This window comes from Aquila chrysaetos, chromosome 3 (assembly GCF_900496995.4).
Source record: "Aquila chrysaetos chrysaetos chromosome 3, bAquChr1.4, whole genome shotgun sequence".
NCBI classification, from domain to species: Eukaryota; Metazoa; Chordata; class Aves; order Accipitriformes; family Accipitridae; genus Aquila; species Aquila chrysaetos.
Window position 1 is genome coordinate 33,034,727 of NC_044006.1, and position 14,285 is coordinate 33,049,011.

General features: G+C 42.3%; 1 protein-coding gene across 2 annotated transcripts in view; it reads right to left on the reverse strand.

Moving 5' to 3' along the window:
- The window catches only part of CNOT10 (CCR4-NOT transcription complex subunit 10), a 37,744-nt gene extending 34,821 nt beyond the window's left edge, over window positions 1–2,923 (reverse strand). Inside the window, exon 1 of one of the 2 annotated variants that reach the window (XM_041122537.1) lies at window positions 2,645–2,923. In XM_041122537.1, the coding sequence (XP_040978471.1) occupies window positions 2,645–2,666 (22 nt within the window). In that variant the 5' untranslated portion in view covers window positions 2,667–2,923. The remainder of the gene's footprint in view (window positions 1–2,644) is intronic. The other variant, XM_030010545.2, reaches the window with a different exon arrangement.
- Window positions 2,924–14,285: the final 11,362 nt, after the last annotated feature.

Genomic DNA, 14,285 nt, shown 5'->3' on the forward strand with positions numbered 1-14,285 from the left:
CTTTGGCTACTCTCTACCCTTTTTGCCCAGACACACTTGAAACATGTTAAAGAGCTAAAGGTCCTTCTAATTTACTGTAATCCTGCCGCTCTTGTTTAGACCAGGATCTACTGCTTCAGTTGATCTTTATTATCAAGAGATCTCACATACAGGAGTCACCTAAAAGCTGGCTGGCTCAAGATACTGAAAAGAACCCTCCAATTCCACCTAAATGGGGGGAGAAAAAAAAAGTACTCCTGTTCTCTCAGCTGCAAATGGCAATCAAGAGCAAGATCACAGCAAGTAAAACTATTATTTCCATATTTCTTGAGGCATTTGAAAATGAAACAGGTAGAGGCATTGTTCCCTGGCAAAACATAGAGCATGCCACTTGCTCACTCAGATCTAGTGATCTTCAGCATTCTTGCAGAAGCATGTGGTGTGGGTAACACAGGGTACACCTGTCACTACCAACATGCTCCTATCCATACAGTAGCTACAACTATCAGCTGAAACATCTGAAATGGTGCAGAATCTCTGCTTTACAAATGACAGGACTCGATTTATCTCTGTAAACGGTATTTACACATGGACCTGTTAGCTTAACTTTTCATTTTGTCCAACTTTCACAAGTACAGAGCAACTCTAAAACTAATACACATCAGGCTAGCGATGAGGGGCAAAAGGGGCAAACTGGAAAAGGATGTAAAAATCAACTGCTCAGATTTTGATCTGGAGGAAGCTGCTGCACTGAGTTCGAAGTTAAAGAAGCAAGTGAGGAAATTATCTTCCTAGTTAGAAATCCTGGGGCTGAGCAACAGAAACACTATGTCACGGAGGTTTGTTTGCTTTGCACAAGCAGGCAGTTGTTCCTACTGGAGAAGTTACATCACAGTGGACAGCAGAACTTTGGAAAAACTGGCTCTACGAGAGGAGAACAAGGAAAAGCATGAGACTGCCAACTCAAAAGAAAGACTGCTCTCCTCATTGGCTTGCTGCCACATCATGTAAGCAACAAGAAGCCACATCTCCCACATACACATACCCGAAGACACCTGGAGAGTGACTGCAATCATTATCCTTCTCATACCTGTTCTCTGTATCTCCAAGCACTGCTATTCCTGAGCTCTCTTGTTCCTAGGCCCTGTAAATTATGCATGAAGTGTGCTGTTGGATACTAGAGCACCTCTGGAATTATCTTTTATTTCCAAACTCTACAAGCAGGGGGATAATCTCTTCCTTGGAAGGGGAGGAATCTATCACCCGACCCTTGCCCCAAAAGCATTTTGAAGGGTATGAAGACCAGCCAGAGTGTTCAGCCTTTATAAGATGACAGTTTGTGGCACCAAGACTACAGTTTTCTATGAGGCACTGTACTACTAGTATAAATGTAATAGACTTCAATATTGTATGATAAAAAGCAAACACTTCTCAATGGAAAGTTATTTGTAACTCACTGCTATGAACAAGTACAGTATGTAGAATATCTTGCCATAGCTCACATCTTTGATTCATTTGGGCACATACTTTCTTTTAAGGAAGTACAACTGAAAAGTTCCTTCAACTCTTCCAAGAACAACAACAACAAAAATATAAAAAACTTAATGCCAATTTTTTTTTCTTGTATTTTAGGAGACACTTACAGTGCTTATAAATAAACACAGGATAGTTTAGTACACATCACTCAGTACAGTAGACTAATCTTTCCCACAATCTTTTTCCAATACTGAGGAGTTTCATATTTGGCATCCAGAAAAAAAAATGCTTAAGGCAAATTTAAATAAAGCTCCCAACCACGTAAAACCAACTGAAAAAAACCAAAGAACACAAGTAGATCCCTTTGGGTTTCCTCCGCATCTCCCTCTTCTCCGTCCCCACTGAGTTGCCATCTGAGGGAAGGACCTTTCCTGCAGAGGATTTTTTTGCATGAAGGGTGGTCTTATGGGAGATGAACAAGCAGTAGCTTATCAATGCTAATGAGTTACACAGCAACTGTACTTGAGATTTATTTCGGGTGTTTACCAGAAGATGATTTATTTTTTTATCTCGGTGATTTCTTTCCACAGTGTCTTTTCCAGCCCGAGCTTAGGAAAGACCCACTCATCCCCTGAGACCAAAGCGGCAGCTCAGAGGGAATCAGACTGAACTCCAGAGATTAAGTAGCAACACGAAGCGTTCAAATCTCGCCAGCACCTTCCGAATGCCCCAGTTTAACACATTAACCCAGAAGATCAACTTCTGCCGCTGTTGTTCAGCGCTGGAAGACACCCACCCCCGCCGATACGTCCATAAGGCCCTCCCCACCCGGCCCTTCCAGGCCAGGAGGCTGCAGCTGCTCAGCCCCCCTCGCCGAGGGCACTGGGGGCTCCGTCCCCACTCGGCCCGCCCGGTGACCCGCCAGGACACGCGCCCACAGGCGGCGGGCCTCGCCGGCACCTCACGTCGGCCACCTCGGCCGCCGGCAGCGGCCCGCAGTCCCGCCGCCGCGGGGGCACTACTTCCTCGGCGGAAGGAAACAGCACCGAGCGAGCCGGCAACTCGTTTCTCCTTCCGCCTGGGACGTGCCGGCACTCACCGCCCCCCGCGCGGGAGCGTATCCCTCCGCGCCAGGCGGCCCAGGCCCGAGGCGGGCCCGGCGGGCGGCGGCGGCTCCCCTCGCACTCACCCGCAGCCTTGTCCGCCGCCATCTCCCCGGCCGCGCGGTGCGGCCGCCCGGTCCGAGCGCGCCGATAGGGCCGAGGTTCCCCGCGCTGCGCCCAGCGCCGACCGCACCACCGCCAAACGGCCGCTGCCTCCCGGGACTACTTTGCTGCTGCCGCCGCCGCCGCCCTCCGCGCGCACTGAGCCCGCCCCGCTGACTGCGCCACTCGCTCCTATTCGCCCGCCGCTTCCGGGTTCCTGGCGGCCTCGCGACGTCCGGCCGTTGCCGGGGGAGCGCGCGTCTGATGTCAGGACGCTGCAGCGCTGCCCGCCGGGGGGGCGGGGGGCGGTGAGGATGGCGAGGCGCATGCGCTTCGTGCCCCGCCCCGCCCCGGGGGCCGTCGGGGCGGGGGCGCCATGTTGGCTGCCGGGTGGCAGTGTGAGGGCTGGGAGCGCGGGAGCGGCCGGGGGAAGGGCGCGGGCCGTTTCTGTGTAGACGCTTCCGCGGCACTGAAGCGATTGGCAAGTGTCGGCCGCTGCATCGAAAGTACTTTGTCTTTTCTGCCCGGTTCAGGTGTGCCGGGATCCCCTCCGGGGCAGCCAGTGCCGGTAGCGGTGACCCGGGGGCTTCCTTCAGGTGTCACCAGCTGGTGACGAGGAAGCCTTCAAAATGTTAACTAGTTCATGTGGTTTTATGTGGATTATCAGCCTGACTGTCTTAAGTGTTGTTAAGGTGCTCATCACCATAGTAATTAATGCCGACAAGGTGGCCTCCTGTCTGCATCCTGAATTCCTTCCTAAGTGGATGTCGGAACACCCGTTCACTCCCGCCGGCAGACCCGAAGAAGCCCAGTTTCACACCGTGAGTTTGGAGTGTCCTTGGAATTCAGTGTGCTGAGGAGCAAAGTAACCTTCATCAGACTGAAGACTCCAATTAGCATTTGTTATTGTTGTCATTATGTTTGTCAATAAAGTACCAGACATGGGATAAATGACATTGGCAGCGTCATAAATATTCAAGATTCTTAAATGTTTATAGTGACTTGGATATACTATATATAGTATTAAAGCGCTCACCTTTGCTAAGAGGTATCTTTGTAGGCTGGGCAGCCATGTATTGTTCTGACTCTTGGGTAGGGACTGTGGATGAGTCTAGAGTCCACCTTCTCTCCTGAACCCCCCTTGTTATATACAATGGGAGGTGGGATGAGGTTAGGAGAAGGGGCCCTGGGGGTGTCCTGTCTTGGGCACTATAAGGCTCCCTGTGTTTCTGTCCCTTGGATTCAAGCTCCTGAGACACAGGGACAGTTACTCTTCATTGCCATTCTGTGAATGTGGGCTTTCATCGTCGTGCTCTCTGTGTGCTTCCTCTGTGTCACAGTGGGGATCCTGTAAGACACTGCTTCCATAATTTTGTCATCTGTTAATACGGGAACACTTTCTTGTATTATTTCTCCAGATGCGGGTCTCCAAGACTTCCCCCCTTCCTCATTTATTCCTGTTAAACATCAACTTGTTTTTCTACTTTTGACAGTAAGTGTGGATACACCTGCTTCTGATTAACAGATTCTGCATTACATGATTTTGACGTTGTTGCCAGGTGGACAACATGTGTCAGGAAAGACCAGATCTGAGGACAAAATTTGTCCTGGGGGAAGTCAATGGCAAAAGTGATTTAGCGGAAGCAGGGTTTCTTCTTATTAGTCTTGCGGCAGGCCTCCAGCTACAATGTTTTCCCTAACTCCACTGCCAGGCACCTCAGAGAGGTAACGTTTGTAAGGAAAGGTGATACTTTATTTAACAGAGGGATACAGTTGGAAAGAAAGAAACGCACTTTAGACACACCAGCTCTGAACACCTTTAAACCATCACAGCTTTTAATGAGCCAGGCCCTGCAAAATGAAAGATTCTGAAAACATTATTTCAAGAATTTCAAGAGCAGGATGAGTCTTTTTATTTTGTAATTGAAATTCTGAATATTCCAAATTATGTTTAATGACTCTATTAATCACCGCTTCTCCAATTCCTCTTCACTAAACTCTGATCTTCAGACTTTCTTTTAGACATACATGTATGAGAGAATCCTGCAATCCTTATTCATAAGTATCTTATTCCAAGTCTCTGAATTTGTTGTATCTTCTTTTGTAAGAAACAGCTGCTGGCCCAGATCATTAGGTTATATCTGTATTATAGAATATCTGCCAATAAAGTTGTAATAGCAAGTCCCCCTAATGTGTATATATTTACCAATGTAATTATTTGTTTATGCTGGCATTTTATTTATATGTGTATTTATATACACATACATATATATGTGTAAAAACCATAACTGGTTTTGCTGTTTTGGTAAGCAATAGAACCTATAAAAACAAAAGCACTGTACAACTAGTGTAACTGCATATCTCTCAGACTTTTATCAAAACAAGAAAGTCACCAAAAATCCACCCTGAGTGATGGAGCAAGAATATCAAATGTGGACCTGATGTGAATGTACGTCTCCCTCTCTCACAGGCTTGGTACGGTGCTTATCGCCAGTATCTAAGCAGTAGTCTGCTTGTTCCAGAGCATGCTGCATCGAGATGGGCACCACAACGAATTTACTATTCCCTACTGTACCTTTTCTTTAACAATCTTGTCAAAGCTCATTCAGCTTCAAGTATGGCAGCCCTGGTATCCAGCTTCTCATCTCTTCTACATCATGACATCTAGAGGACAGTCGTGAGAGTTTGCTTTATCCATCTGTGGTGGTGCGTTTCTTTCCCCCTCTCCAGGCTGATTTATGAACTCAGGAAGGCTCACTAGGCCTCAGCATAAGTGTAATGAGTCGGGCAGTTAAGCAGCCCTTGACTGTGCCAGGAACTGTTACACAGCTAAGACAGGGAGTTACGCTGTGCATCTCAAGGACTCCGGCTGCCCAGCAGAGGCGAGGGGGCGGGAGTAGAGATAGCCAGTTCTCATAACAACCTACAGCCAGTTCTCTCTTATAACAACCTTGAGACATTACAATCCTCCCCTGACACTCTTGGAGCATCCCGTACCTATGTTTTAAGTTATTCTCAGACAGTCTTGGAATTTTCCAGCGCAGCTGGGATTCTAGCAATTTGTTGATGATGAAAGTCAATCATCTCCCAAACCTATAAACAGCGGTACTAAGTGAGGCCCTTTGAGCTCTCCTGGACCGCAGCAGGCTGTGACCAGCATCTCCCTCTGAGTGGGACGCCTCTTTGCACAAATCACAAGAAATTAATTCTTTGTAACATTCCCTTTTACCCTATTACATTTTCAGTCCCTTATACGTAAGTTTAGTTTGATTCTAACTTAATTTTCCTGTGTGCATTTCATCCATGTACTAAGTAATAGAGTGAACCTTGCCATCGAATTCTGTGAAGTCGTGCTTTTATACAAATGTCTATTAAATCATTTTTCTATTGCTAATACAATTGCAGGTGATTCTTTAAGCGATCTGACACCCCCCCCCCCCTTTAAATCCCGCCCACAACACCGTCATGCTATGGTTTTACTGCAGGGCTTGTTTACCTGAGGGATACTTAGAGCAATCTTTGGTTTATCTTTCGGCATCATTTTGCCATGTTTGTGGCTTGCGCTTCCAAAATATTTTTTTTTCCATTTCTAAGGAACAGACAAAGCAATTTTTGTCAGCTGGCCTTTTTTCTTTTTTCAGTGTAGATGATTTTTAAAAGGAACTTAACACAAATAAAATCAGGTTTCCCTCTCCACCTTTCTTATTAATAATCAAATCTTAATTGCTTATGTGTGTGGAGGGTACTGAAGGAAGGGAAGAGACACCTGCCCTGTATCACAGTTCAAGCATACAGTCATGCAATCGAAAATATTGTGATAGCATCACTACCTTCCTGTCAGGACAGGGGAGAGAGGTTCTTGACTGCATGTATGTATAATCTGCATTCTGCCTGAGGTATAATAGATCTTGCCAAGTGAGCAGATCACAGAAAGTGTCTCTGGTCTTAGTGAGGCAGGTATGCCATCTGCTGTGGAAGATACGGAATAAAATCAAATACCATTTGAGAGAATAAAAATAGTGTGTGGAAAAAAACACTTCTAAAATATTATCTCTCCTGGAGCTTTGATTTTTCATGAAAGAAATGACCACAACTCAGGCTTCTAGCTCAAAATTCAGTTTGAAAAAACAAACATGGTACACAGATGGGCAGATTTTTCTAGGTTTCTTTTGCCCATTTCTAGGCTAAATCAAAAGAAGCCAAAAGGAGCCAACAGCAATTTGTCATGTGCGGGGGGCAGGGAAGTTTCAGGAGGAATAAAGCGTATCTGCTCACAGACAGAAAGTAGTCCCAGCATCTCTTTCCTCCCTTGTACAGCACCTTCCTTCAGTAGACTAGATTAAGTAGAAGTAGGCCAGGGTTTCCTCTCTGATTTTGGCCTCACACAGCAAATTTTTCAAGGCTCTGTTTTAAGTTCTTGCAGACTCAAAACCAGCAAGACAGCAATCTCCTACCCAACTTTGCAGCAGTAGGTGTAGGTAACCTCTCCACTGATCAAACAAGCAAGACCTGGCTAGTAAAGGAGAAAATCAGGATTTGTGACACCCCCAATCACTGCCAGACTATGGAAGAGGGAAAGTGTATGGCCAGCTCCAAAGGGAACTGTGAAGGTTACAATTCTTTTGCCAGATACAACAGTATGGAAATCTCGGCAGCACTTTGTTAGCCTAGTAAATTCCAAAATACAAATGATTTAATGTTAAGAAATACTTTCTCTGCTATTAATAGGGCTTCCTATCCTTTGCCACTCTTAAGTTTAAAAGCTTTTAAGCCCTAGGTGGCACTATACAATAAAGTGAGGCACGTTGAAGTACTATTTTCCCCCTACAGATGGAGTTCTTATTTAAAATGTAAACTAGCATAAATTTGAGTATGTTGAATGCAGCTATTAGTCTCAGCTTGGTAATCCTCTTTTTCTGGGTCTGTCTCTCAAAGTGAATAAAATATACTGCTGTGAATCTCATTTAAATACAGTATTTTTGCTTTCAGAGTGCTATGGAATATATTTTCCTGGAAAATTATGGTACATCACAATCTATGACAGTTTTTGTTCTGTCTGTGAGCAGTGAATAAACCAGCATAGGCTGTGTTTACTTTAGCAATTCACTTGGAGCAGCAGGAGTAGATTGACAGCTGTAAACAGCTGGTGCTGAGGTTCCTCACATCTCCAGTATATTCTCACACAGATGTTTTGCATTGGGTGGGAACTGGCCCAGCACCACACATCTCCATTACACATTTTGAAACTCCCTGAAGTAAAGCTATCTCACAAAACTTCCTCAACCAGGGGACTTCTAGGAAGCAGCAAGTTCCCCTTCACCTGTCTCATGCAGATGTTTCACACCAGCCTCCACTGCCTACATAAAAACTTCACAGGCGGAAGGAAGCCCTCTAATTTTTCTCACTCCTGCAGTTTCTGAGTGACACTGTTTTACTTGTTTCGGATCCTGCTCTTCACATGCATTGCTTGGTGCTGCAGGGGAGTAACACTAGCCTTCACCCTGCAACCACAGTAGCAGTGCCAGGAAAATACCTTAAGGAAGGCCTTCTTACACCTTGCTTTCACAGACAAAAATAGGCAGAATATCTTTCTGACAGTGCTTACCACTGTGACAGCTTTGCTCACAGTCAAATAGAGATGCTGAGCCTGGGAGACAAGCTTAGGCAGACAGGAGCTCATCAGCGTTGGGATGTGGAAAGAGAGCAAGCGGGTGCAAAACTTCTGAGAGCAGGGGGGTACCACTGAGAAACATAGAGAACAATTGAGCATAAGGGATTTTGAGGAATGATGCCACAATATTCTCAATAAATTTCTGTGATTCCTCTTTTGAAAAGAGGTGCTCATCTTTTCCTCACATTATAGTACCTGATAAATAACTCCTTCATGGCCTCACTTACCTCCTCCTTCCCTCCTTCTAGACCTGCTCTGATTTGCTTGATATACAGTATTGTTATGTATTTTCCCTCCATTTGGGTCTCATAATAGCACTGTTATGTTTTTCTGTTAATGGGTTTAAGTCCAGGGATCACCCCAATTGTGCCATGCAAGGCTTTCCTAGGATAAGAAACAAAAAATGGTTTTATATCATCTTTGTAATTTTTCCCTTCTGGTGTCATCCAGAAGAAATTTGCACACCCAATTACAATTACTCTGGCAATCAAGGTGGTTGTGGAAGGAAAACTATACATATATCACCATATATTTTGGGTTGTTTACTTTCCTGTAGAGAAGGCTAGCCTAAAGCTTACGGAACTTTGGTTTCCACTTAAACACTCAAATTGACAGAAAAGCCTTTATTTCAACAGAAGTATACTAAGGCCCAGTCCTTAATTTGCGGAGGGGCAAAATTTGCAGTGTTACACAGTTAAGAGCAAAAAGATCAGGTTTCTAAAACATTCTGTGATTACATCAGTGGCTTTTAGCACAAGCAGGAATTGATTTATTCATAACAGTAGGATGTCTGCATGACATATGTGTTTGTCCAACATGTCAAGCACTACTTTATGCCCTTCTACATTGCAGAGCGCTTTGACCCTTTCTGAGATACAGAAATAGAAAGCGAATGTACCTGTGTCGAATCAAAGGCTTTGAGTAAATGTTGGTTCTTTCAGCCCAGCCTTAAGAATTCTTCCTGTGCAGGCCTAAGCTGATACATACACTTTGTAGGGAAGTCTAACGCTTGATGTCTTTGGTATTGCAACAGTTAGAAGCTGGAGTTTATTGAGAAATTATGTCTCCAGGCAGTAATAATCTATAGACCAGAAAAGTAAATTCTTACTAATTACTTGTTTATGGTAGTTATTATTCTCAGCACTTCTCCAGACATTCAGAAAGAGATGGTTTCTCTCTTGAGAAGTATAAAGCAATTCTTTTTTCACTAAAGATACAAATGAAGTATTTCACTGATAAAGCCTATACGAGATGTTGGAAAAGCCAAAGAATTGTTCAGTAGTTTTTCTACCTTCACACAGTGCAGTAGAATCTTTGTGTATGTTCTCATTATGCTTCCTTTTTTTTAAAGTTATTACAGGCATTTAAGTAAGTTTAAAGTATTTTTTCCTCCAAAACTTCTAGGAACTTAAGAACATAAGATTGAGTGTATTTTATATGTCACACAATTTGCTGAAAGATGCTAAGACTATTCTGATGGAGTTGTTTTTTTAAGAGATAGGAGGTTTGTTTATCTATTATTTGCCTAAAATAGTAGGCCTCTCAAACTTGCATCTAAATGCTTTCATACTGCACATCTGAAGATTGTATGAAGATATCCAATTTTTTTGTTTGTTTGTTGTGAAAACCAACAGGAAATACCCTGTTGGCAGCTACCATTTTTCTCTGTGTGAGACTGTAAGGTTCTGACTCAGGTGGTCTCCAGTTCAAGTTGAAACCTCAGTATTTAATGATACATGATTAATTACAAAGGTATTCTCTTTTTTGAGGCATTAAATTTTAACTTGCTGCATTACATACCAGCAATAAAATATTGTATATGATCCTGGATGAATCCAGGACAAAAATCCCAATCCATAAAATGTTCTCTTTACTTATAAAGATCAATGTAGATTTTGTTTCAATAGTTCACGTTGGCACTTCAAGTTCCAAATGTATTTGACTGCAATAGTAATCTCTGAAAGCTATTTTAGCTTCTTTCTATCAGTCCTTTCTGCCTAATCTAAATCAGTTGTAAATGCATGTGGCTTCAAAGGAAAGAGAAAAAAAGCATAACGAAAATAGTCACATGTTGCAAAATGTTAAAAAGATGGAAAGCTATTTAAAGAACAAAACATGTCTCAGGAGCTAGAGAATCACTGTGGACTGACATATGGTAATCGTATGTCAGCATATGCCTGTGCTGCATCTACAGCATATATCCATTTGCTAAATTCTATTTGTGTCCAAAATTGTAACAAGAAGATCAAGTTTCAATGCAGTTAGAAAAAGGTAGAAGCATGATGATATGTTTAATTTTTAGTTTTCTGTAGAAGCAATCTTACACATTATTCATTCTTTCCTTGCTCCTTTCCCTGACCTCAGAGACCATCCTGACAGTTAAAATAAACTTACCCATCTCACCCCCTGTTAAATTCTCAGTGTCAGGGAAGATGGGACCAACACTAAGATTAACTAGAAAACAGGCACTACAGACTTTCTGAAGTTTTTACTTTTTTTGGCCTCTATGTGAGAACAAAACTGCATGCAATCTCTTCAAGTTGCAGGGAGAGGGGAAACAGTTTCAGCTCCCTACTCTGAATCTAATAATTTAATAACCTAACCACTGAGTCATTGTGTGTATTTGTTTCTGATTTCTAGACCAGAAATCCCATTCCAAACGTGAGAAATCTCCCTTTGGAAAATTTTGCTGAACTTAATATGATTTTGGTTTCAATGAAATAGAAAAATTAGAAAAGTGCTGGGAAATTTCCAACACTAGTCAGCTGCAAACGAGTTGCGAGATACGAGCTAACCCCAGTTCTCATGTTGTTTCCCCAAAAAATATTCCTTCCTCCATCCCAAAGTTGAGGATAGCTGTTCCAGTTTCAGGGCCCGTATTAGAGCTGATAAACTATGTGTTTGACTATTCTGGCAACTAGAAAAGTAGGTTATTATGAGCTGCAAAAAACGTCGACAATTAACAGTAATAATAGTGAATGTTGTGTAATACTTGATGGGTCTAAAATTTCTTCCATTACTCAAGTGTAAATGGAAAGTGAGCATTTTACTTGAGGGTACTGCATGATTGTGAAATACGTTTGAGTGAGAAGAGAGACAAAGCTGTAGAACTTCCAAGTGTAATACAGTATTGTTTCAGTTACACAGATAAAGTAAATGGAGTATGTATTTCCCTTCTATGCAGAAACATGCAGTGAAGAACTTATATTTCTAGTCAGAAGGTCAGGAAATGGATTCTCCTCTCAAGATAAATCCAAAATAATTTTGCCAAAGGAGCATCACTAGGTTGATACTGCTATACTTGAGATGAGAAATTCACCCACATTTTTGAGTCCCAAGCATGAATGAATGCAGCAGACCAGTGAAGCAATCGTATAGTCGTTTGGTTTCATTAAATGGGACATAGGATAACTACATGTGTCAAGAGCTAGAAAAAGGAAAGCTACTTTTAACATACATAGGTCCTGGGATTACACAATCACCAGGATTTCTGCCCAAGGATTGTTGTACTGAAATGTGTTGAAGGTTATTGTCATAACCAAACATGGAGGTGGTGGTTGAGGAGAGACTGTGTGATGTTAACTGCGGTTTCTGCTTCACTGCATTACCTTGTAATGACATTAGCACATATTTTACATTCTGTGAGGGGAATGCTTCCCTCCTCCTCCCTGCCACTTAGAAACAATGAAGAGATGAGATCTGACACTTGAAAATGCTGTAATGCTCTGACCTTGTCAGGGTATAAGATGGTCTTAGTAGATGCAGAAAATTCAGCTGCCCAGAGTATTTTTGCTTTGTCCAGCTGGTGTCCTACCATCTCCAGTACGATCTAAAATACAAAGCTGCCTCCAGACAGCATTGCTTTGTTATTCACTTGACTTTACTAGCCTTGTCAAAGTTAATTGGATTTGTGACATGGTCAGATGTTTCTTTCTTGATTCTGTTGTCCCTTGCCTTACAGGACACATATGCCAGGGGAAACTACAGTACATCTAGCAAATACTAAAAATATGAAAATGTACATGGACATGCTACCAAAATTTTTAGGAACTAAATTTTAAGTAGATGTGTGCTTAAAATAAATTTTTTAAATTCTAATATAGGCCAATATTGTCACTTAGTTCCTAATTTATCGAGATAATTAAGGCACTTACAAATCTTTTTATTTAAATATATCCATAGCGCTCTAGACAGTCTAATATCACACTCATTAGTTTGGTCAGGCATAAACGCCCAACTAAATCTTACTGCAAATGAATGCTGTTTTGGGGAAGAATGCACATAAATCACAGAAATATGAGGTTACACTTGTGGTAAAATTTCTTAGTTTATTAAATATTAGAAAAATCTATACTGTTTATTAAAGCAGTAATTACAGCCATAGTTTTATTATACTTTGTGTAATAACGTTTATGTTTTGTATACGAGATGACAGTCTCAGGCTATAAAACAGCTCTTGTGCAATTCACTTTCTAAATATTTGCTACTATTACTACTGTAATATTTTGCTGTAAACATTTTTAAATACAATGAAAAACAAATATCAATAACTGTGATAAACATTAAGTGATTCAAATCAAAAGCCACAAAAGAAGAGGACTTCATTTACATCTACTGTAAAAAGCACGAGTTTGGGAGCAGATTCACTAGAAAGGATTTATTCTGAAATGCAGTCTATCTAATTACAGAAGTTTTGGTTAGACAAGAGGCCCATACATTGCCTTTGAGAATAGATACACACACACACACACACGCTTACGCCCAGAGTGCACACACACATTCACACCCAGAGCATACCACTATGGAAGTCACAGTGGATACAGTCTTTTCTTTGGGCTTGGAACAAGAGTAAATCAACCATGGTTTTGGGTACAAAGAACATATAGAAATAGCTGAACATTCATTTGTATGTCAGCATGAGTGTCGTGGTTTAACCCCAGCCAGCAACTAAGCACCACGCAGCTGCTTACTCACTCCCCCCCCACACCCAGTGGGATGGGGGAGAAAATCGGGAAAAGAAGCAAAACCCGTGGGTTGAGATGAGAACAGTTTAACAGAACAGAAAAGAAGAAACTAATAATGATAACACTAATACAGTGACAAGAGCAATAATGAAAGGATTGGAATGTACAAATGATGCGCAGTGCAATTGCTCACCACCTGCCGACCGACACCCAGCTAGTCTCCCCGCGGCGATTCCCCGCCCCCACTCCCCAGTTCCTATACTAGATGGGACGCCACATGGTATGGAATACCCTGTTGGCCAGTTTGGGTCAGCTGTCCTGGCTGTGTCCTGTGCCAACTTCTTGTGCCCCTCCAGCTTCCTCACTGGCTGGGCATGAGAAGCTGAAAAATCCTTGACTTTAGTCTAAACACTACTTAGCAACAACTGAAAACATCAGTGTTACCAACATTCTTCCCATACTGAACTCAAAACATAGCACCATACCAGCTACTAGGAAGACAGTTAACTCTATCCCAGCTGAAACCAGGACAATGAGCTAAATTTCATAGATTTTATATGATATTAAGAGCAACGAGAGAGGGAGAGACAGACTGACAAAGCAGTTAAGCATGGGCTTAACTTTAACTTTATATCTAAATCCTCATGAAGTCAACAGCTATGCAGTTGGCGCTGTCAGTATGCAGCTGAAGATATGACCATCATAGTCTGCTGTTCTATACAAGCATGTTATTAAGTTTGTAAGCAGTAATGGAGTTAGGCAACTACTTTTAATCTGTAAATGTTGTGAAAAACATGCTAGCAAAATTTTTATATTGACTGGTGCAAAAGAATAAAAAAATCAAAGAGAAACTAGTTGTCATCATTTCAAAGACATTTTCAAGAAACAGTGTGTATGATTTATCTCTATTTCACTCTAATTTCATTATTAGCACAGCTCCAATGCTTTCAATACACATAGAGCTGGAGTAGCACAGAGGCTAATCAATTG